Below are 25,121 nucleotides of genomic sequence, written 5' to 3'. Positions count from 1 at the left end.
TATCTGAGAGTACATTAGGGTTTTGGGGGGGTTTTTGGGTTTTTTTGTTTGTTTTTGGTTTTTGGGTTTTTTTGGTGAGGCAATTGGGGTTAAGTGACTTGCCCAGGGTCACACAGCTACCAAGTGTTAAGTGTCTGAGGCCGGATTTGAACTCAGGTCCTCCTGAATCCAGGGCTGGTGCTCTAACCACTGTGCCACCTAGCTGCCCCTGAAAATGAGTTATCTAAACAAAACATTGTGTGCAACCTGACAGATTTTTATACATTGTAAATACATTAATCTCCATCTCCCCCACACACACACACCTCCCCTTTATTAAATAAGGCCAGTGAAAGAAATCTGAAGTAACTCCCTTCCAGGCCAGCAGGGGTTAAAGAGGGAAATCTGAAACAAGATTGGGGGGGATGTAGTTTGCCATGCAGGTCTCTCCTCAGCCAGGATTGCATGTTCAGAAGTAATAACTTTTTCCCCATTTTAATTGAAACCCTGAGGTTGGGAGCCAATCATAGATGGGATTGAGGGGAGGGAGTAGAATGTTCTTTGTTTTATGTTGTCTACTAAAAGTTGAATGGAATTGAGTTTTACTGATTATTTCTTTTGGTCATTTAGTTAAATATTTTCAAGCCTCTTAATAAGAAAACTTCACAGAGGTTATTTGTATTCTCATCTTTGGCATTTTTGAGGATAAGATTGAAATTAAATTTTAAAATGTACTTTGACAAACTAATACAGTTTTATCAGGAGTAGAGGTGGAGAAAGTCCAGCTTGATAGAGGTGTTTGGCCTGAATGTTACATAAGAGATTTAAAGCTAGATCTGGGAATGGACTCTCGATTTTCTCCTTGTTGCAGAATAATAGATTGCCAAATAGATGCCTGCCTTGACCTATATTCACTTTATAAAATTTTATGGACATCGATACATTTCTTGTTTATATAAAACAATCAGAACAGTTACCATTCCTGTGTACAGTTTAGCTTCATTACCATTTTTGGGGCTGTTGTTACAAAGCTTTTGGGCAAAAGTAAGGATTCCACGAAGCAGCCTAAATTGACAAATCTGAGGACTGCCGTGTTGGAGCAGCCATGAAAAACCAGGTCCTTGGTTCCTTTGAGGGTTGTGGCCATTTGGTTGAATGAAGGATGAGCCAGAGGGCAGCTACTTTCGGGTCTGGATAAATCGTCAGCTCTGGGGAGCCAGAATTAGCAAGGACCCTGCAGATCAATCATGAGAACTGCCCAAGGTCAGCCAGGTCATGAGTCAGGGAGACTCCCAAGCCACTACTCATCAGGAATTGGGGGAAGGAAAGGATCCTGCATGTGTCATTTTTTGAATGTTGTCTTTAAGTTGCTCAGCCTCCAGTGACGATAAAATGCCCACACATTCACCTGAAGCAGATCAGCTCTGCTAAAGTACCCTGAGATCTCTTGCTATGTATGTATGTATGTATGTATGTATGTATGTATGTATGTATGTACGTACATACCTGCATGGTCCAGTAGCTTTACACAAGTCAGGTAGACTCATGTCACTTGAGCTGCAAATCCCTAAGAACCTCAGAGCCACGGGATTCAAAGTCAGGGTCTGTGTCTCACAGCTCATCATGCTGCCACAAGCAGGGGCTACAGGCACCTTGATAAAAGGGGAAAGTTGGGGTCCTTTCCCCAGAGCTCTCAGTGGTTTTGACCATCAGAGCTGAGCACCAGCGTTATCCTGTAGTAAATCCCAAATTAATGGGTTTAGGGAATCTGTTTAAAACTCAGGTTTGGGGGCAGCTAGGTGGCGCAGTGGATAAAGCACCAGCCTTGGATTCAGGAGGACCTGAGTTCAAATCCAACCAAAGACACTGGACACTTACTAGTTGTGTGACCCTGGGCAAGTCACTTAGCCCCCATTCCTCCCCCCAAAGTAACAAAAAACCCCAAAACTCATAGGTTTCCAGTGTGCTGGAGAATTGGAAGGATGTGATAGGACTTGTGTCAAGCATGGGACTTGAAGGAAGAGAAACTGAAATGATAGCAAACATTTGCTAGGAGCCGTGGAGCGTCACTGCTCATATCTCTACCAAAACTTTACCCTCCTATAAAGTGAAGATAATATTTATCTCCTTCACAGGGTGTGATAATAAGAACTAATTTTCTTGTAAAATGCTTTGAAGATGAAAGTCCCTCCATAATATGATGTTAGCAATGGCAAATTATGAGGGTTGTAATGGGGGAGTGGAGGTCATTAAGAGCTGCGTTTTACTCACTCAATCACCTCTACGCTCATCTCTGCTCTATTGCCTTAGTGTCAGGGGGAGGAGAACGAGTGGGATGGAATCCAGTATTAGTCCATAGGTGCGGGAAGGGTTCTTTGCTATTCACCCTGGCATCTTGATGATAAGTTTCCATTGAACTTCTCTGAGGACCTAGATCCATGTGCAGAGTGGCTGCAATAGCAGGATAGAAAACGCCTCTTTTTCAGAACCCGAGGGAGCTCCTTCCCCTTCTTCTAAGCCTTTTGTTGGGGGGAGTATCAGTTTAATGAGCATCAAGTTAGTGTGGAAAGCCAGGGATGCTGTTTGGAGAGTCCTGCTCCAAATCCATTGTCCTGGTGCTCTCAGTGGGATGCCATGGGTTGAGAGAGAAGGATAATTAAGGCTAAGAGAGAAGAGGATAATTAGTGTCTTGTCTGAAAGAAATTATGCTCATGATTGGGAGGAAACCAAGTGATATAAACCCAGGGTCTCAGTCCATTACTTCCCTTAACTTCCCATGTAGAGACAAGGCAAGCAGTGTTTGCTAGCATTTTCAAAGTCTTTGACCTTCTCTGCCACTTAGCAACAGAAGGAAGATGTCTTAAACTATGCGGGAGCCATAGGGCTGGAGCCTTGAGCAAAACGCAGCTTTGCCCTTTTTTGCAGTGAAATAGAATAGTTTGATGAGGAGAAACACAGCTGTGAAAGGGGGAGTTTGGGGCAAGTGGGTTCTACCGGACTCAAAACTCCACCTGAAGATAGTCAGTTGGGTGAGCAAGAGCAAAAGGGTCGAGTGAGGATGATGGGAGGGAAAGTATCCAAAATTCCTCATCATTCTTAGATCTGGGCACTGACCATTTTGCATACATACATCCCAAGGAAGTGTCCAGAACTGGCATGTTGAGGAATGAGCTGCATGGAGCATTGTACTGGGAATCAGGAAAAGCTTCTCTTTTAGGGCTTTTAGAAGTCTAGAACTGGAAGAAACTTTAGAGATCATGCAGTTCCACGTCCTCATTTTTATAGTTAAAGAGGTGGCAGTTCCGGAAAAAAGTGACCTGCTGAAGGGCACACACAGCTAGCTATGGATGAGTTAGCACTCATTCATTCATATATATATATATATATATATATATATATATATATATATATATATATATATATCATATATATCTGCCTTGTGAGAATGACAATACTTCCAAGTGTTTTCTAGCAAGGGGAACATACTCTCAACATTACTCACCTACAAATAAATTTTAGAAGAAAGATTCTGATTTCCTTTTGGCTCTTAATCTAGTATACAAAACTTCAACAAAGTTACCATCTGGAAATTAAAAAAAATTTTTTCCCTTCCTTGAACCCTGTTCCTAAAAGCCATGAGGTACTCACTGACAATTTTTAAAGAGTTTTATTTTCTCTTTTTGCCCCCAAATTCTTATCTTATTTGAATATTTCATAGTACTTGAATGCTAGATTTGAATTAGGAGCCAAAAGTCTTAGGTTCACATCTCAGCTCTACCATACTACTTGTGTGACCTTGAGTAAGTCACTCTTTGGGCCTCGCTTTTCTCATCTATAAAATGAATGAGTTGGATTTGATGGCCTCTAGTGACCCGAAGGTGTATTCTATGGCAAGGAAACATTAGATACCAGATAATTGACTTGGAGATGGGAGTGGGATGAGCATGAAGGAGCATGTAGACAAGTAGACATAAATGTGAAGAGAGGGAGAAAACAAATCCTTCCTGCTTATATTCATCTAAAAGTAAAATACCCATCTGATAAAGGCGTGGCCAACTGACCTTGTGCTGGGTTGTTATGGTAACTGTACTTGTTCTTGGGAACCTCACTGGGACAGACAGATGCCTCCCTCATCTCTGTGGCTGCCCTCCATAGCCACACCTTTTCTTCTTGGGAATTCATTCAGGATAGAGTGACTGCACAGAGAAAAGAACCCGCTTATGTGTTTCCTCCTGCTAGGTTCTGGTGGACCCTTTTGCCTTTTAACCTGACTTGTTCTAGCATCCTCTAGTAGAAGTTGCAGAATGAAACTGATAGGCACCTAAGAGCTTTCCCACTTCGATATTTGTGAACCGAGAGGACAAATGCTGGCATTAACTAAGAAGTGAAGTCACTCCTACCATCCTCTGTGCCTCTCATTGGAGGGGGCAGCCATGAACTGCAGGAGGGAGACCAGCTCTGAACAGCTGAGCTGAGCCACCTCACTCACCGGTCTGCACTGCTTTGCTCTGGGTCTTCTTTGCCTCACTGTGCCCCCTTTCCTGCTTCTTGTCATGGGTCGTCTCCCCCAGTTAGATTGTAAACTTCTCTGGGAGAGGCACTGTCATTCTTCCCTCCCCCTCATTTGTGTATCCCCAGTGCTTAAGCACAGTACTTTGCGCATTGTAGGTGCTTTAAAAATATTTATTGACTGAGATTAGTGTCCTTTTGGCTTCCTTTAAAAAAGGTCAGAAATGGAAAGTGTCACCCCCAAAATAGGAAATTGCTATCTCACTCAGTAATGGTTCTCTAGCTTGCTGTCATTGAAGTTATTGGGATGTATCGGGAAGAAGAAGGGTTGGTTTTTTTTTTTTAGAGCATATAAATATTTGGCCTTCAGGTATTTATTAACCATAACCTGGTTCCAAGTCTGTCTAGTAAAAAATTGGCAAAAACACATGGGAAACCAGAGATGTTTTATTCTGCCACCCCAGAACAACAGAATAAAATAAGTATTTTTATTGGTCTCCGTTGTCAGAGAATGTTTGAAGGCTCTGGTCTTTGATGCCATTTTAAATCACCTTTCCCTTGTGCTTTTCCTTTCTCACTCTCTCTCTTCCAGGGTAACCAGGAGCCAACAGCCACTCCTGACGCCATGGTTCAGCCATTTACCACCATCCCATTTCCACCGCCTCCACAGAATGGAATTCCCACCGAGTATGGGGTGCCACACACTCAGGACTACGCAGGCCAGACCAGTGAGCATAACCTGACACTTTATGGAGGTACACAGACGCATGGAGAGCAGAGTACTAACACAGCCAGCACACAGAATGGAGCGCTGACGGTATGTGACTTACAAGGCAGAGTCATTGTGTGCAAGCAGTTCACATCATTGCTGTCCCACACAACCCTTCTCCTTCAGGATGTATGCATGAATAGCGGCCTAAATTGTCTTCACAAAGCAGCCTGGGTTATTTGCCGCCTTACTAGGTCTGTTGCAGGCTATTTCTCAGGAAAATACCAAATGTTTTCTTCATAGACCACTAAGCAAAATTAGCGCACTATTTCCACAGTGAGTCTGACCCCGGAAGTGACTGACAGCTCATTTCTCTAATGTTGTGAGTTTTACAATGTGCTTTGCTCAGAACTATTTCTGTGAAAGCTGTGTAAGCTACAGACGAGGAAGCTGAGGCACAGAGAGACTCAAGTGACTTGGCACTGAGTCAAACAGTTGGTGTTAGGGCTGGAGCGCAAACTCACGCCTCTCCTTCCATAGCCGGCATCATTGCCCCTCTATCCAGCCACCTCTGATTGGGCCTTTAGTCTTCGAAAGAAGCAAAGCTTACTTAGAATTGTAGGGGTCCAATTTGGCCATCATTACCTCTTCTTCTTAAAAAAAACTATGGATACTTTTTGCATCTATAACTTTAAAAAGGAAATATAAGTAACCATAGCCCTGGGTGAATTGAGCATTTCTGAATGTTGATTGACTCAAGTAAGGTTAGTAGCAACAGGTTATGTACCATTATACTTAAAAGTATGTAACAGTTTGTTCTTCTGTTGTATTATTCTCTAGCTGCTGTAGACTCAAGTCTCACTGGAAATTGTTTTATTACCTTCTCCATAGCATGGATTGCCCACTAACAGATTATCCCAATGAGATCTTTTATCCACCTCCTGAGCCACTTGTTAAGATTTAGACCCCTCATAAAAAGACTAGGATGGAATCTTCTGCTGCATGGGGATGAATGTAATCAGCTAATGCTTTCAATCTTCTTTTTACTTGATGTTGGACATACTAGGACTTTTTTTTACATAAAATTACCTGATATTGTGCCCTTTCCCTTTGGCCAATAATATTTCAGCACACAGAGGAGGTAGTCTTTTCTTGTACTCACAATAATGCTCCAGTGCATCTATGACTTCCCTCCATATCTCTTCATCCTGTGTTTCCATACATCTCCATAGATGACTGATTTATTAAGGGTCCCCTATGTTAGGTACTGGAGCAACAAAAACCACCTCCTTCCCATCCACCTTCCCCACCCCCCAAATAATCCCTGCCCTCAAAGAGGTAACAATCTACCAGCCTAGCAAGTTTGCAATTCTTAATGTTCAATGAAAGTCTTTCAGCCATACCTTTCTATAAAGCTTCTTAAACTGTGGGTCATGACCCCTTATAGCAGTAGTAAAAGGTTGTGTATACCTATTTTGTATACCTATGTGTCTGGGGTCACGTACAAGTTTTCCAGGCAAAACGGGGCCATGAATGGAAAAGTTTATGAAGCCATGCTTTATAGCATGGTTAGGGTTAGGGTTAGGGTTCTTTATAGAACACAGATCAGTTGATAAACCTTTATAATATCTCTAGAAGTTGAGCTACAAAATCACCCAGCATAATAGAAATCTCTGGTTCTTCTAAACAAATAACCGAACCACGGTAGGATAACATGGGATCTAACCATCTTGCCACTTTACTTCACATATTCATGAGTTCATTTAAACTGAACTCCTCGCTACTTAGGTGCTCCTTGATCCTAACCTGTGGTTTCCCTCCTCTGTGCATTTGTGTTTGTGTTGGCCTACTTTCCTCACCCACCCCATGTCTAGAACAATCTTCTCTTTTCCAAGCTTCAGTCATGTTCTGTATAAAGCCCTCTCTCCTTAGGCTCAGCCAAAAGAGATCTCTCCCTCTCTGGATTGTCTTAGAGCAGTTTGTCTGAATTTCTTATATGCTCCCTTCAAACTCTACCGAGTATCTTATTTATTTGTGTGTTGTTACCCTCCTTTTTGAGTGCATGCTTCTTGAGGGCAGGAAGTATTTATTCATATTTGTGTCTTCTGTATGGTTAATAACAGTATGTTGACTTGATGTAATTGAAGACTCACTTGAAAATAGTAAATTTTGAGGCCGTTGAGGTTGTGGTTTGGATTAATTCAGTTAAACATGACTTACTTCATTACTAGGGTTATGAACACAAGGTGCTACTGTTGTATTTCCAAATAACTTTTTTGAGTGGTCAGTTAACCACAAGCCAATCTTTGTTTCCATGTCAGCAGAAAAAGATAAGAATCTAAAATAAATTCTGAGGCTCCTACATAATCTTAGAAGGGATTGTTCATCCCTTCATGCACGCACCTGTCCCCTTTTCCCCAGCCTCATTCCCCTATTCTTTCCTAGGCTTTTCTTATTCATATTATTGCACATTGTGGTTAAAACATCAACCCATGTATGTGGGGTTTTGTTTTGGTTTTGGGTGGGGCAATTGGGGTTAAGTGACTTGCCCAGGGTCACACAGCTAGTAAGCATTAAGTGTCTGAGGCCTGATTTGAACTCAGGTCCTCCTGAATCCAGGGCCGGTGCTCTATCCACTGCACCACCTAGCTGATCCTATGTATGTGTGTTTCTGATAGTAGTGAATAATGTAAGCTCTGACCCTTGACAGAAACCTCTGCCAAGCCTTCTGATCATCTTCCATATTAGGAGACACTTTCTTGAGCTCTGTCAAGGAGCCCTGCATTATGTCAACTAATTGCAGCTCTTAAAAGAAGACAATTGAATAGGAATATGAATCTGTGTGCATGGACACTGAGGTTTTAATGGTGATAGGAATGGCTCAGTAGAAAATGGGAGCCCATGTGACAAGACTATAAAAGACAAAGGTAGCATAGCTGCTCTAATTTGAAAGTTAGATATTATTGGGGGTCATAGAAACTGTAATAGGGAATCATTGAGACACTTTACTATTTTTTATAGACTTGGAATCAAGAAAACCTGAGTTCAGATCCCACCTCAGACATCCATCAGCTCTTTGATCTTGGGCAAGTCATTTAACCTTGATGAATCTCAGTTTCTTTATCTGTAAAATAGAGATAATTATAATACCTCCAGTGCCTACCGTACTAGAAGGTTGTTGTGAGGAACATGTAAGGTTGTGTACATAAAGTGCTTTTAAATACTTGAAAGTACTTACTTATGATGATGCTGCTGCTGCTGCTATGACACTCCCTGTCAGCAGTGGTTTTAGCCAGGGAAGTAAATCAGGGTTAGGAGACCTGCAGTTTATTATTGATCTAATTATTGATTTGTGTAAATCAGTTTTCAATATCTCATGTTATATCTGTAAAATACAGATAATTCTTATGATCAATAATGTCTAAAATCATCTAGTGAATATTAAACTCCCCTATCTCTCTTACTCCAAATAAAAGGACAGCACAGAGACTTTTATTTCTCCTTAGACAAATGTTAAGTAAATATGAAATAATATTCTTTATATTTTATAAAAACAGCTTGTACCTTGTTAGACAACACTGTAAAAAGATAGCTGACAATAAATGTTTCAAAAATAATTCCCACCCAAAAAATCTCTGTTGACTCCCAATGATAGCCTTAGTCTGTATTGTGAAATCTGGAGGGATCTTACTCATTTCATGCAGTTTGTCTCAGATATAAAAAGTTTGATTATCCCAAGTGTTAGCTGGATGGTTTTGAGATTTTAAATCATGTTTGTTGTTGTTCTGGTAAAATGTTGACTCCCGGAGGACAGGGATGGTGTCATTTTTTTATGATTGTTCTTCTAGCACTTTGTATATAGTAGGTGCTTAATAATTCGATTCAATTCAGTAAAATACCTACTGTGTGCACTGTGCTTGTACTGGGGGACTTAAAGACAAAAAGAAACAGGTGTTATAACAACAGTCATTTCCAGATAGAGAAAAATAAGTATTCACTGAATTTGAATTAGTTAACATTGAGGCGTGCACTCAGTGACTCCTGAGAACTTTTTAACCCCCTTTTGGCTGTCCTTCCCTGTTTTGTGGTGTTGCCTGGCCTCGGTAATCTGAGGGGCTGCCAGGATGCCCCAGGCTGGTTCACCTATGACAGCCCTTTCATCCTTGGTACTCCCCCTGAAAAGAATCTGAAGGCTTTAAGGCATTTAAAAATAGCTCAGCCTTACCAGTGGGCAGCAGTGTGCTGTAGAAAATGGCATTTCACCTTGCCCAGAATGCACTGAGAGGACTATTGTGGTTCAGAAAGTGATTTTGCAGCTCTTGTGGGGCCAGCAGAGTACCCTGCTGCTGAGGTACAGGATGCTTTAAAGGGCACTGTAACATACGTCCTCTTTCCTTCAGCACAGGATGATTCCACATGGGGACATGCCAGGGACTGTATGCCCTCTTGAAGTAATTCCTGTTCCTATGCGTCTGTCATGCTAGTTTGTTGTCCTGATTCAGGCTTGCACAAAACTAGCTTGTGTGCATCTTCATTGCCAAACACTAAGCCATTCCATCACAGCCTTTTGAGCCTTTGTTGCCTTTACTTCCTTCCATATTCCTTCACCCACAAAATCAGGCAACCCATCTTCCAGGGCAGTTGGCATCAGGGTAACTGAGAACCATGGAAGTCAGAGTGCTTTGGGAAATCCAAAGGGCTCTACTAATGCATTATTTTGGGTGACTCCAGTCCTTGCTGATGCTGCTAAGCTACAGCTGTGTTTTTAACAAAACCCCTGCATGGGACTTGGTTGCTCTTTTCTCTCACATCTGCCTTTTCATACAGCATGAGGTCCTGCCTCTTTGATTCACTTTCCATGAGGGGAAGGCTAGAGTCGAGTGATCTGTTTTGCCAAAGGAGGAAGCTCTTTCTGCCCAGATAGTGAACTGGGGCAGGAGCCCTTCCTTCCTTGGTGGCTGGTTACCAGACATATCCAGGAGGTACTGGGTGAAAGGCTTCTTCAGGACCACCTTCTCTCTTCTTAGGAAGCCAAGAAGTTTGGCCACTTGGCAGCCGCCATTGGTATGTATTTGTTGAGGTGAGTAAGAGAGATGCCATAACACACAGAGGTGATGTCATTACACCCATGTACATAGAGCTAAGGGGTGAAAGGGGTATAAATCAGACTTCAGTCTTTTTACTCCAAACCCAGTGTTCTCCCAACTGCTCCCCAGCTGCCTGAATCATCATCTGAGATGCTTGTGGGGATGCTTCTGATGGAGCCTGACCTAAATGTCAGGAATGCGCATGTGTGTGTGCGCGCAAGCGCGCACACACACCCACACCCTATGAGTTCTCTGCCTTCTAGGTGCCAAAATTCACATCTTAGAGATCCACAGCCAGCATTTTTGCCATCACACTGTTGAGAGCAAGGGCATTCCATGGAGAAAGGAACACTAGAAACACAAACACCAAAGCAAACACAGCTGGGGGAGACGAATGAAGAGCCTGGGTGATTCTAGATTCTGTCCAGCTGCCTGAATTTATGGTACCTGTCTCTACCTTTCTGCATGAATTGATTTCTGTTATCTTATTAGTTCTTTGTTTGCTTGGAGCTACAGGACCTGACAGTCCCCTCATGCTCAGCTCCATTTATGACCAACTCCATTCTTTTACTCCCCTCTCCTTGGTGGAAGCGAGGTGATGTTAGTGAACAGAGTCCTAGACTTAGAATCAGGAATCCTGCCTCAGGTACTTACTACTATGTAACCCAGGGCAACTCACTTCACCTCCCTCAGCCTCAGTTTCCTCATCTGTAAAATGGGGATAATGATAGCACCTACTTTACAGGGTTGTTGTGAGTCTCAAATGAGAAAACGTGGGTAAAGCTGCAAAGTGCTGTATAGGTGCTAACAGTTCTTGCTCTTTTTATTTTCTGAAGTGGAAGTGACCTAAGGCCATGTCATTTGTACTTTGATGCATCATCTTGAAGACTGAAATGCTTGTACTTTGGGCACTCCCTCTATATCAGGGGTACTGAACCTGGAGTCCATGAACTATTTTAATTTTTTTTTTATTTCAATATGATTAGTTTCCTTTGTAATCCTGTGTATTTGAAGTGTTTAAATACATTCTTCTGGGAAAAGGTCTGTAAGATTCCTCAGGTTTCCAAAGGGGCCCAGGACACCAGAAGTTAAGCCCTGATCTGTGTCCTAGTTCTGCCCCCACTTAGATCCAGCTAATCACGGTTTTCTACCCTTAGGTACACTCTGTCACACCAAACCCCTCCTTTGTGCCTGCTGTAGAGTCCCTACCATGTTTCCCATTACAACTCTACACCTTCTCTATGCTCTTCAAGGTCTTGTCCTCACCTATCCTTCAGTCTCAGCAAATTACTGTGCCTTCTACTTGATGACTATTTCACCTAAGGCCCTTCCTTTCACTTCAGGACTTCTCCAGAAGAGGAAGTATCTTTTCCTTATAAAATTAAATCTCTTTGCTTCATCCTCTTCCTCCTTCTCCAAAACCTTATTCCATTAACTGCCTTATTCCTTCTTAAATCTTAAGTCCCTTCACGGACTTTATTTCTTCTGTGTATGAACACAGTTCAGTTTTCCAGCTTTTGGGGGGAGGTGGAAATGTAGGAGGCCTGAGGAGAGAAGAGAAGGGTTTGAAAAGCTTTGGGGGAGATTCAGCTAGGGAAAAATAACAAAATAACCTGACTGCGTGAGGATACAACAGAAGTGGGATCACTTTAATGTATAATGAATCCAGTGAGTTTGGTTGTATTATTTTCTTTTTCTTTTAAACATTTTTAAATAAATAAAAGTATTTTATTATTTTCCAGTTACATATAAAGATAGTTTTCAACATTTGTTTTCATAGGATTTTTAGTTCCAAATTTTTCTCCCACCCTTCCTTTCCTCCCTCCTCCCCAAGATGGAAAGCAATCTGATATAGGTTATATATGTACAATCACATTAAACATATTTCTGCATTAGTCATCTTGTGGAAAAAGAATCAGAGCACAAGGGAAAAACCTCAGAAAAGAAGGAGAAAAAAAACAGCCCAAAAGTAGAAACAGTATGGTTCAATCTGCATTCATAATCCACAGTTCTTTTTTTCTGGATGTTGAGAAGATATTCTATCATGCGTTCTTTGAAACTGTTTTGGATCATTGCACTGCTGAGAAGAGCCAAGTCTGTCACCATTGTTCATCACACAATGTTGCTGTTACTGTATACAGTGTTCTCCTGGTTCTGCTCCTCTCAGTCAACATCAGTTCATGTAAGTCCTTCCAGTTTTCTCAGAACTCCTCCTGCTCATCACTTCTTACAGCACAATAGTATTCCATTACATTCATATACCACAACTTGTTTAGCCATTCCCCAGTTGATGGGCATTCCCTTGATTTCTTTGCCGGTTGTATTCTTTTCTTCAGCTCTCTTCTGAGTAGAATTGGAGGAGACAGTTGATATAATTGGCAGAAAGGGAAATAAAGTCAGCTCCTCCACCAATTCTGGGTCTAAAGTGTCTACCCACCAACTCCCAGTTTAATTATCCACTCTAGAATTTTGTCTAGGATGGAGATGGCTCAGAAATGTCATGGAAGTCTCATTTCAGAAAAGATAAGATAACTCTTCCTGTCATTGGTTAGGGTCCCAGGGACAGAATCCACTGCATGATAGCTAGAATGCTGGCAACGTGGTGTGGAGGTGGTCAGGAGTTGTGGAGACCTAGTTCTTGGCAAGAGGAATCAAATAAGCATTTATATAGTGCACACCATGTCCTGGCATGGTCCTAAGCACTTTTTACAAATAGCTCAAGTTGGATAAAAGCGGTGTCCCTGTGAGAGTGGGGAGGCAGAATAGGCCCTCTCTCCCTGCTCAGGAAGTAGATGGCCTTGTAGTTGTTCCATGCGATCTTTTTCCTGTCCAGATGACTTGAGCTTATTTAGAGCATCAGGATACTCAGGTGATCTCCATAAAGGCTTCTTAACCATGTGGAAAGACCATTCTCCTTCATTAATTTTTTGTTAAAGAGGAGCAATAGAAAATGAGTTGTTTTACTTTGTCTCTGTTGGATGCATTAATGTTGGATGGTCTGCTTCCCCCGTCTTGTTTGTCTCCCCATCCTGTGAGTTGTCTTGTTCCCCTTTGGTGAAATCCTTTTCTATTCTTCACACATGGTCAACTACAAGGTCACCTGCTTCCTGAGCAAGGAGAGACAGACTGTTCTCCCTCCAGACTCTCATAGGGCTGCCTCTTTTATGGATTTATCCCATTGTGCTTGGCGCTCTATTTCTTTTTGTACACATCCCCTCTCTCTGTGTGGTATAAGCTCCTAGAGGGACAGTGCTGTCTCAATCATCTTTCCCTTTCCCTTGGGGTTTTGCATGACTCACTGTATATAAGCATTCCATAAACACTATTTATCTTTTGAGTAAATGCTGTTACCATGGAATCAGAGGATCCGAATTGGAGGGCACATCAGAAGTCAAGCAGTCCACCCCATACCCAAGCAGGCACCACTTCTGCAGCAGCTTTAATGAGACAGTCCTTTAGCCCTCATCTTCACTACCCTCCTACACAGTTCTTTCTGGTTTGGGAGTGACTCTTATTGGTAGGACGTTTTTCCTTTTATCCATGAAGCTGAAACCTCTCTCTTGGCAACTTTCATGCATTATTTCCAGTAGTTTTTGGCTAGGCAAAGCTAGTCTAATCGGTCTTCCATGTGAAAGCCATTCAGCTATCTGAAAATAGACATCCTCCCTAATTCCTCTTCCCCCCAGGCTAATGTCAGCTCCTTCAACCTGTCCTCATGAGGAGGCATCGGGCAGGGCCCATCACTGCTTGCTCTCCTTTGGACACTCTTCAGCTTGTTAATGGTCTTCCTAAAACTGCCCTGAACTGAATACAGTACCCTAGGAGCAGGCTTTGAGGACAGGCTTCTTTGGCTAGAAGAGAATGTGCCTGCACCCAGAGACTAGAACTGGGCAGCACAGAGCTGCCGAAGCTTCCTGAGCAGAGGACCAGCGGGCTGCCAGCCTGGGCACTGGGACAGATCAGGGAGAAGGGCTGCAGGCCGGGAGACCAGCAGGTTAGCCAGAAGGTTAACAAGGTATGCAGGGCCAGCCACTCATAATGAAACATGCTCTCCATCTGCTGATGGGTGATGAATTCAGTGTGGACACACACACACACACACACACACACACACACACACACACACACACACATCTCTGTCTATGAATGACATGACCAGTGTGGGAATTTGTTTTCCCCAGTTATGTATGTTTATAACAGGTTTTTTTTTTTACTTCTTGATTTTTTTCAGTGTAGGGATGGGGGTGGGGAAGAAGGAGCTTTGGGGTTTTTTGTGGGGGTGGGGGTCTGATTTTTTAATAAAGGAACCAGGTCTTGTTACTTCCTTTGCCTTAAAGAATGAAATTATCCTTAAAGGAAGTAAAACATTTATCATTCTCTCTCATTTTAGCAGAGCAAGAACTTCTGCAGATATCTGTATTATTGAAGGGCCTCCAGCCACCCAACTCCACAGATCACTGTGGTGTGCTAGTTCTGAGCCAGGTCCTAGAGCTTTGCATCCGCATCTTCATTCTGGTTTGGCAGAACGGTCAGCACTGCTTCTGCCCTCCCCCCTCTCCCATGCTTCCTGCCTTCTCTTTCTGGTTTTCCTGATGGGAATATAGCCTCTTGGTGTCAATGCTATTTGACTACTCCATTTACCTAATCTACTGTCTTAAATGATATCACATTCTTCCTTTGCCCATGTTTTAATCATGAATTTGCGTGCACCAAATGTGTTCTACCTCTGTGGTCAATCTCATCAAGCTCTCTTGTTTTCTTTGCATTTTAAGCATTTGGTACACGTATATGTATAGAGATAGGGTGCATGTGCATTGTTCCTGCCTCCCTTTGGATACTGTTTCTGACTGTTCACTGCTGTCCTTCTTGTGCTTCTGTAGAAGGTTACCTAGCAGTTCTGAGGGTCCGTCTCACATCTATCAGATTGGTGAAGACAACCAAAAGAGAAAATGACAGTTGTTGGAGGGGCTGTGGGGAAACATACACAGATTGATGTATAGTTGGTAGAGCTGGGAACTGGTATGGCCAGTCTGGGACACTGTTTAGAACATGGCCCCACATCCCTGAGAGTGCCCTTTGTCCAATACTACTGCCAGACCTATGCCTGACAGAGGAAAAGCATAAAAGCATTTATGTTAGCCCTTTTTGTTCTAGCAAAGAACTGGAAACTAAGGGGGTACCCATCCACAGAGAATAGGATTGAGCCATTAAATATCATCAGATGGAAGATTCCAGAAAATATTGGGAAGACATATTTGAATTGATACAGGGTGAAATAAATGGTCAGGAGCACAATTTAGATAATAACAATAATTGAAAGAAAAATAATTTTGAAAGACTTAAGAACTCCTGTTAGTTATCGACAAGCTGTGATGTCAGGGGTCTGATGGTAAAGCATTCAACCTTCCTCGAGACAGAAATAGAAGAGATTTAACATCTAGAATAAGACACAGTCTGTGGGGGACTCTCTTTTGCTTAATACAGATTTGCTGCAAAAACATTCTTTTTCCTTTCTTTTTTTTTCCAGTGGGAATGATTGGGAAGGTGAGGAGTGAATAAGAATAGGCAAGCAAAGGAAAAAAAGAAGAGGGTCATTAAGGTGTCTGAAAAAAAATGTAGAAAACAGAAAGAAGCACTGAGAAGCACACTACAAGTAGAACTTTTAAAATCTGTACATGATAGAAATCTGCAGTTTCATGAAGTCTTCTTTTTCTGTTCAAATAAGCATATGGAAATGTCCATTTTATTTGGTGTCTTTTAAGAATTTTGAAGTGGAAAAAAATAACCAAAACCCCAAAAGTTTTGTGGCCAATTCTTCCTCTCTCCCCATCCATTTTCAGATTAAAGCTCTCTTGATCAGTTCCCCAAGTATTTTTTTACAGGCCCCTGTTTGATGTAATAAATGCTCGACCAAGAGCCTCGTGGCTTAAGCATGGGTCCACACTAAACTCCTTTCTCAAATGACACCTTTTTAACCAGTTCTTCATTTCCCTTGTATAGGCCTTTGCCTTTAATTAGCAGCTTTCATAGAGGACATATCCCTCAGTTCTTCCGTTTCTTGTCTAATACTTCATAATCCCTAGCAATATTTTCTAGGTTCCTTCTTCCAGCATTGTTTGTCCTGTCTTGTCTCCAGAAGCGGTCCTTGGGGATGGCAGGCCTTAGGAGGGCCTCTGTCCTGCCCTGTACGCATCTTTGGGGAAAGTCATGTGCCTCCTGCCTGGGTGAAGTGGTCTTTCTTCCTTGCCTCCTCTGGGTCAGCTTCTTTTACTTTCTAACTTATTTGTCTTTAATAAGAGTTACTTTTTCATCTTGGATCAAACCTATTGGGGGGGGGGGGGTAATTGGGATTAAGTGACTTGCGCAGGGTCACACAGCTAGTAAGTGTTAAGTGTCTGAGGCTGGATTTGAACCCAGGTACTCCTGACTCCTGGGCCAGTGCTCTATCCACTGCACCACCCAGCTGCCCCATGCAAACAGTATTTGCCCTCTACTCTTGTTTCCCAAAAGGCCTTCCATAGAATCCATCTGACTAGTTGGGTAAGTACCCTTTATCCCAAACTTTCTTTCCCAGCTTTGTCTCATTACTACCCATCTTAATGGCATTTTAATGGGTGGGTGGGAGTTAAGGGGAAATAGAATTTTCTTTTTAGATATGTTGAATTTGAGGTGGCAGTGAGGTGACAGCAGTAAGTTGTACAGAAATTCAGGAGGTTTGATTTGGGAGTCATCATAAAGAAATCATAGGGTCATAGATTTTAAGCTGGGAGGAGCCTTAGCAGTCATGCAGTCCAGTTCTCTCATTCTACGTTTGCAAGGAGTTGCTTTTTTCAGAATCTGACAAAGTGATTCAAACAGGCAAAAACAAAGACAAACTATCGTACTGTTTAGAGTCAGGCCTCTGTTCTTTCTATGTGTTTTTCAGTTTTCATCCAGTTTCACGACTTCAGTAATATTATTGGGGGTTAAAAACAACAACACTAAGAAAGTAGGCTGCAGAAACAAAACACTTATTCAGGGGAAAGATAGCCCCCAGAGTCATCTTTTCCATTATGTAATTTACACACAACTAGCAGAAGAACTTTGGAATTGAAAAGTGGAGAACTCTGAGCCCCAGAACTATTTGAAATTATTGGACAAGTAATAGCTATGATTTAGCCAGCATAAATAGAGTACGACACGATACATTTATTAAGTGCCCGCTGTGTACCAGGCACTGTGCTAAGCGCTGGGGATACAGATAAAAAGAAGACATTCCCTGCCTTCAAGGAGCCTACAGTCAAATGGGAGGAGACAGCACATCTCCAGTGCAGAGGCATGACGGTGATGGAGTCATAATCAAACAGGACGGCTGGTGGGAAATGAAGGATTTTGTTAATAATCATGAGCTGGAAGTGAGATCTCTCACAAAAGGGGTCCAGCTGTAGACCAGGAAAATGGGTCCGAGAGAAAACCTCCATACCTCTGAACTTCCACGTGGTGCCCACAAGAGCTGAGCGGCGAGAGGCTTTCCCTCCCTCGGCAGCGAGGAGGGACAGTGCCCAGGCTCCACAGTGCATCTCCTGCCTCACACCAGAGCCATGCTGACAAGGGAATTTCATGAGCTGTGGGCTGCCCCAGTCATGTGTGTTCTCTGCCCACAGGCCTTACCACCGTAGTACTGTGCCTGATGGACATCACTGGTGGAATGGGGTGCCCCGGAACTGGGTGGGATGTCATGTTATAATCATGTCTTTCCTTTTATTTAGTGAATGTTTTGATTGAGCTGGTAGAGTCATTTGGCTGAGTTGTTCCATCTGAAACAGAGGTGGGCACTTAGGAGCTACAGGGTATAGTGGTAGGAGGGTAGTTCCCCGTGAAGGTCACCATAGTTTGTTAGCTCTAGCAGCTAGCACCTCTACAGAATACTGGCTTGTCAGCCATCACGGGTACAAGTTCTAGAGAAAGGGGAGAGGGGTGGGGCAGGGTACCTGCTGCAGAGAGTTATAGCTGAAACCACAAAAGTGGATGAAAACAGAAGAACATGTAGAACACAGACCCACCTGTAGAGAGTGCATTGTAAGTTCTTCTACCTGTAGAAATACCATTATCTTCTAATAGCATCGTGTAGCTCAAAAAAGGCAAAGGGGAAAGGGAAGGAAGCAAACATTTATACAGCACCTACTATGTGCCAGGCATTGTACTAGGCACTTTCACAAATGTTTCATTTGGTTCTCACAACAACCTTGGGAGGTAGGTGCTAAGAAGGAAGCATACAAAGTTCTGTAGTTGCAAAAACCTGGAAACAAAGTTGATACATATTGATTAAGGAATGGCTAAACACATTTTGGCATACAGATGAAATGGAATATTACCACATGATAAAAAAAAGAATTTTTGAAGAATTCAGAGAACCATGGGAAGACTTCTATGAACTGATACATAGTAAAGGCAGCAGAACCAGAAAAATAATATACATAATAACAACCATAATATAAATCAACAAAACTAAATATCATGGCATTATAATGATTACATACTTCCTTCCCAAGGTGATATGATCAGACCTGTACTTTAGGAAGATCATTTTGACAGCTGTGTGGAGGGAGGACCAGAGTGGGGAGAAACTTGAGAACAGGAGACCCATAGCAGCTATTTCAGTAGTCTAGGCAGAAAGGAGATGATAGGGACCCACACTATGGTGAGACAATGTCATTGGAGAGGAGAGTATGGATTCAAGAGATTTTGCACAGATGAAATCAACAGGCCTTGGAAATTGATTGGATGTGGGGTGTGAGAGAGAGTGAGGAATCCAGAATGACACCTGAATTGGAAGCCTGAGGGACCAGGAGGGTGCTGGCTCCCCTGATAGTTATAATAGGGAAGTTTGGAAGAGGGAAGAGGAGGGGGCAGATTGTCAGTGAGGTATGTCAACCATTTTGAGTTTGAGATGTCCAATGAGCAGCTGGAGATGGCAAGACTGTGGGTCTGCAGAGAAGTTAGGGCTGGATAAGTAGATTGGAGAATCACTAGCATAGAGATGATAATTGAATCCATGGGAACTGATGAGATCATTAAGTGAAATAACATCAAGGGAGTAGGGAAAAGGACCCATGACAGAGCCCTGTGGGACACTATGGTTAGTGAGCCCGAACTGGATGAAGATCCAGCAAAGGAGACCAAGAAGGAACCTTGAGAGAGGTAGGAGAAGAACCAGGAGAGCGCAATGTCCTGAAAACCAAGAGAGAATCAATGAGAAAAGGGTGATCAACAATATCCAGGGCTGCAGAGATGTGTAGGAGGATGATCATTGAGAAGAGGCCAATGGATTTAGCAATTAAGAGATCAACAGTTGGGGCAGCTAGATGGAGCAGTGGATAAAGCACCGGCCCTGGATTCAAGAGGACCTGAGTTCAAATCCAGCCTCAGCCACTTGACACTTACTAGCAGTGTGACCCTGGGTGAGTCACTTAATCCCCTTTGCCCCACAAAAGAAAAAAAAAAGAGATCAACAGTCACTGTTTGAATCACAAGATTTGGATCCTGACTCTAGAGAGTTAAAAGGAGAGTTGGCAGAAAGGAAACCTTTCTGGACATCAGTTTGTTCATCTGTGAAATAAGGGAACTAGATTAGGTGGCCTCGAAGGTCCTTTCCAAGCTCAAAATGCATGAACCTGTTAATCCTGCTTTATTTTAGACCTGGAGATAGGCTTTAAAAAAAAAACAACTGAAAATTTTCACCAGTTCTCCTTTACTCACATGGGGATGAGGACTGGACGCATGATTCTATTAGATAGAAGAACTTCTACTGGAGGAGACATCCTAATGCATCTTAGAAAGTGGCCTAGTGTTGTGGTATAAAGCCCATATAGAAGCAGTGGCCACTAATCTGTACATAAGGATCCCTGAGGTCTACATACAGATTTAGTTGGAAAATATAATATTATCTATGTTATATTCTATTTATTTTGTTAAATATTTCCCAGTTACATTTTAATCTCGTTTGGACCCACTGAGAAGTATTTGCGGGCTGGTGTTTGGCACCTGGTTTCAAACACTTGTCTAGGGTCACAGAACATCAGTGTATGTGAGAGAGGTGGAACATGAGCCCAGCTCTCTATTCTGTGCCCTGCTGCCTCTCACAGATAACATAAGGCAGATAACATTCCCCAGATTAAAATGATAGCACAGCATTACTATATGCTACTTTTTTTTTCCAGTTTATATATATAGGCTTAGTTTCTAACAGGACCAGGCTAATTTGTGGCCATAAGGATGCATGTGGCTAGTATCATATTTTAATACCCTCTCTAGACCTGAATGTTTCTAAGGTATTTAATAGAAAATTAACTCTATCCTTTCTTTTACATATTGGAGTTGGAAGGGACCATCTAATTCAAAGGTTCTTAACTTGGGTTTCCATAAATTTTTTTTTTAAAGCAAAACTGATAACTGCGTTTCAATATAATGGCTTCCTCTGTAATCTTATGTTTCATTTCGTGTATTCAAAAACATGATTTTGAGAGAGGATCCAGAGATTTAACCAGACTGACTAAGGGGTCCATAAAGCAAAAAAGGTTTAAGACCCTCATATTTCAGCGCAACCCTCAACTAAAGCCTGAGCTAGTGCTCCTTCTGCAACCTCCTATCATTCCAACTAATTAAGATCTTTTGGGACTCTCGGTATATCTCGTCATCCATCTCATCAATAAAAATGTTGAATAAGGCAGGGCTAGACACAGAGACCTGTAGCAGGTTGCTAGAGGTCTTTCTTCAAGATGACAGTTCATTAATGACACAACACCCTGTGGATTCAGTTAGGTGTGAATCCACCTAACTACATCTTTTTATCTTACCTTTCTCCATCTTGTACATAGGAATACCTGAAGTGATTTTGTCAGATCACATTCAGGTAACTATGTCTAAAGCATTTACTTGATCTCTTTGATTAATAATCTTGTTCTAAGTGAATCTATGTTGTTACCCTGGTAATTACTACTTCCCTAACTACAAACTAAATATTAATTTAACTGTTACTGACATCTGTTTGAGGTGGTTGACGTGCTCATCTATCCTTAGTTTGTGTAATTCACCTTTTTTCCTATTTTAAAAATTAGGACATTTGACTATTTCCAGTCCTGGGTCACCTCTCATATTCTCCATTATTCCCTTAAGATCAGCAACAGCAGCACATCAGCCACGATTATGAGTTAGCCTTGGAGCCATGGAAAACCTGAGTTCACTGCTGTCCCTGCCCCCTCCAATGGTTAGGTGACCCTGGGTAAAGTAGCTAACCCTTCTAGTACTCTAACGTATTCATGTGCAGAGAAGGTGGTGATCTGCATTGTAAAGGGAATGTCCTTCCTCAGAGCTCCCTACACCAATATAATCACAGGTTCAGTCCCTACCCTTGTCTTACCCTAAGAGACCTGAACTCTTTAGAGGATCAAGGTGCCCTTAGACTACAGGACCTTGGCTCCCTGCCTTAACCATGGAGACACTGATGTGCACCATTCTCCCCTAGCCCAATGCTCAGAGCAGGCAGTCCATGGAGAGAACCATTTTTCTTTCACATGCCTGATAAAAGCATTTTAACTTTTAGAAAATTCTTACTAATATTGTCTTTACATAGCTTTCACTTCTAAATATATCCCCCATTCTTCTACCATTCTCCCTTGTAACAAAGAATGGAAAGTAAGAAAAAAGTTCAGCAGAATTAGTCACTTAACTACTTGTGTGCCCTTGGGCAGTTCAGCTTCCCATATGGGCCTCTTTCCTCATCTGCAAAAGGACAGGGTTGGACTAAATGCCCTCTGAACTCCTTTACAGATAAGACCTCTGATCCTGTGATCCAGGCCAACTTCATCACTTACAGGTTAGGAACTGAGGCTCAGAAAGGCTAAGACACCAAACCAGGGGCACACAGCTAACTAGGCTTCCTGAATTCTGGTTCTTGAATGGAAGAAAAGGCATCCATTGAGGATCCTTCATTCTTCACACTTAAGTGTAAGGATTTCTAAAAACATTCTGGCATGTTGTAGCTATTACAAAGCATTCAAAACAAAGGCAGAAACCTAGCCACTCAGGTAACTACGTGAAAGAAATAGAGTGGCCTCCTGTGTACATCTCAGTTGGTATTTCTATCATTTTTTACCATCATGTACCTGGTATACTCGTGTAAGCTGTGTGGGACAAGAGCTCTTTGTTTCCCAATAAACTACTAACTGCTTCTGTACATCATACTCAATAAAAGCCAAGTCATACCATCTTTGCCCATTTAACAACGTTATCAGACAGCTTTGAATGAACCTTGATTCATTGGGGGCGGTTTTTGTTGTTATTGTTGTTGTTGTTGTTTTGTGGGGCAATAAGGTTTAAGTGATTTGCCCAGGGTCACACAGCTAGTAAGTGTCAAGTGTCTGAGGTCTGATTTGAACTCAGGTCCTCCTGAATCCAGGGCCGGTGCTTTATCTACTGCACCACCTAGCTACGCCCCACCCCACCCCCTTTTTTTTTTTTTTTTTTTTGCAGGATTCACTGGTTTGTTTTGAAAACTCTTATTTACATTTAAATTCACAGAAAGACTAACTTTTTATCACTCGGTTAAAAAGTGTCATATGCTGGAGGATAAAAACAAGATCTGCTCTGAAGGAGCTTTTTCCTATTTTTGGTTTTGTCCAAGCAGTGTGTAGGCACAAACAGGTGGGCCTGAAACCCTTGTCCCTGTGACATCTAAGTCCATGAACCTCATCTGGGGATCATAAAGTCGAGTCATCTAATCCAGCCACCTCATGTTACATATGAGGAATGTGAAGCCACAAAGAGAGAGTGACTTTCCCAAGGTCACACAATGAGTAAGGAGCTGAGCTAGAACTAGACTTGAGGCCTTCAGACTCTTGGTGCAGCGGTCATCCCATTTCACTCTACTGCAGAAATGTGGACTAGCCCTCAGGAGCCTTAAGGTCAATCCTTAAAAACAAATGCCTCCTGGAAGTAGATGAAAAAATTTTACTGAGAGAACCACTGTGTGTAATGTCATCAGTGTGATATTTCAGTTCTGAAATTGACTGCTATCCAGAAAATAACCTTCTCTTCTGAGATTATCTGCTGGAGAAAAAGAGAGAAAACAAATTTGTTAGTATGAGAAATTTTTCCCCTTTGAAAAAGGCGTTTTTGTACCATCTATCCTCATGCTTTTCAACTTAACCATATGTCATTTTAGAAACCTAATACAAATGCTTAAAATGCTAACAGATGTAGTGGATAGAATGACATGGAAGGAAAAAATAGACATCCGCCTGTTAAAATGAAGTTAACGCTGTAACCACCCAAGTAAATTGCTAGTCTCTTAAGACAGCTTTCTGTGTATGTCTGTACATGTGTGTTATCATTCATGTTTTATCATTGACCTCAAAAACTCTTACTTTATATAGACCCTCACTCGACTTAATAGATTTGTTCCAGAAAGGTTCTGTTTAAATTAAACTTCTAAAAATTGAATCATTTCTTCCCTTGTTTTATGTTAAAATATTAGATGCCTTAATTTTATGTCTGATTGAAATTTATTGTTGGTGGTGGTGGTCCTTTGTTCTTGAAGAGGACCATGACATCAGGAGGTGACGTCATGACCTGAAGTGAATTGGACTTAAGTGAGAGAGGGCTGTGTAAGGTCACCAACTTCACTCTTTCTTCCAGAGCCATCTGTGTCCAGTGGCAAGATATACATCAGGATGACTGGAGATGGCTGTAGATGTTTGAGGCAGTCAGGGTTAAGTGACTTGCCCAGTGTCACACATGGCTAGAAAATGTCAAGTGTCTGAGGCTGTATTTGAACTCAGGTCCTTCTGACTCCCAGGGCCAGTGCTCTATCCATTGCACCACATAATTGTCCCAGTTGTATCCCAGATCTGGGTAAAGTCACTGATACATAAAATACTAGGTACTTTCTTTTGAACCTTTATTTAGTATTTGGTATATATTTATTTTTATTTGTACATAAATGTTCAATAAATTCAATATATTTGGAAAGTTAAATTTGGTATTCCAGTATAGGATATTGTATTGAATCTTGAATATTATTTTGTACCTGTCTAGTCCTTTATGCTTTTCTTTTTGTTTTTATTTATATTGATACCTTTATGCATCATCATCATCATTATTCCTTAATATGCTCCTGCCACCTCCACAATCCAACAGTCCCTTCTTTGTAAGAGAAGCTAAAAGGGAACCAGAGTGGGGGGGAGGGGGAGGGAGGGACAGTTCTCCCAAAACCCCAACTTACCTGCAACATCTGACAGTGCACATAACATCTCAAAGCCATGGTCCCCACACTTCTCTGGTGAAAGCACAGGAGAGGCCCGTGCTTCTCTCCTGGGCCAGGCCTGGTCATGGTCATTTCACAGAGTTCAGTTTCACTTTATTCTTTCCATTTACCTTTTTTTTTTGGTCATTGTGCCTCTTGTTTTCCTGGCTGTGCTTCATGTATCTTCCCATATTTTTCTGAGTTCTTATTTGTCCTATCTTGTAGGGCATATTCCATTACTGTTGGGCTTCACTGTTTAGTCATTTCCCATTGGATGATGGATGGATGCCTACCAGCTTTCTTTCCAGTTCTTTGCTACCTCTGCTTGAAGAGGCTTACTTAGCTCATTCAAACCTCAGGGCTTCCAAACTTTGTAGCTGTAATGTTACATTGAATTTCCCTGTGTTTATTGTCCTAGTGAGAATTAATGCAAAGAAAATCCAAGTTCTAACAGTGAGTTTGGATGGTCATAAACCTAAAACATTCTGGTCTGGTTTAAATGCAGCCTAGCTAGCCACAGTTTGGAGAGATAGGATGCTCTGTTTAACCAGCTGTT

At 42.0% G+C, this 25,121-nt stretch overlaps 1 protein-coding gene across 29 annotated transcripts in view; it reads left to right on the top strand.

Annotated features, from left to right (window-relative positions):
- RBFOX2 (RNA binding fox-1 homolog 2) overlaps positions 1 to 25,121 on the top strand; it is a 305,017-nt gene that overhangs the window by 231,381 nt on the left and 48,515 nt on the right. For all 29 annotated transcript variants that reach the window (XM_043966382.1, XM_043966384.1, XM_043966378.1 and 26 more), the window contains one exon: positions 5,081 to 5,305. In XM_043966382.1, the coding sequence (XP_043822317.1) occupies positions 5,081 to 5,305 (225 nt within the window). The remainder of the gene's footprint in view (positions 1 to 5,080; positions 5,306 to 25,121) is intronic.

This window comes from Dromiciops gliroides, chromosome 5 (assembly GCF_019393635.1).
Source record: "Dromiciops gliroides isolate mDroGli1 chromosome 5, mDroGli1.pri, whole genome shotgun sequence".
NCBI classification, from domain to species: Eukaryota; Metazoa; Chordata; class Mammalia; order Microbiotheria; family Microbiotheriidae; genus Dromiciops; species Dromiciops gliroides.
The sequence above is the reverse complement of the archived record's forward strand: the minus strand, read 5'-3'. Positions and strand labels throughout refer to the sequence as shown.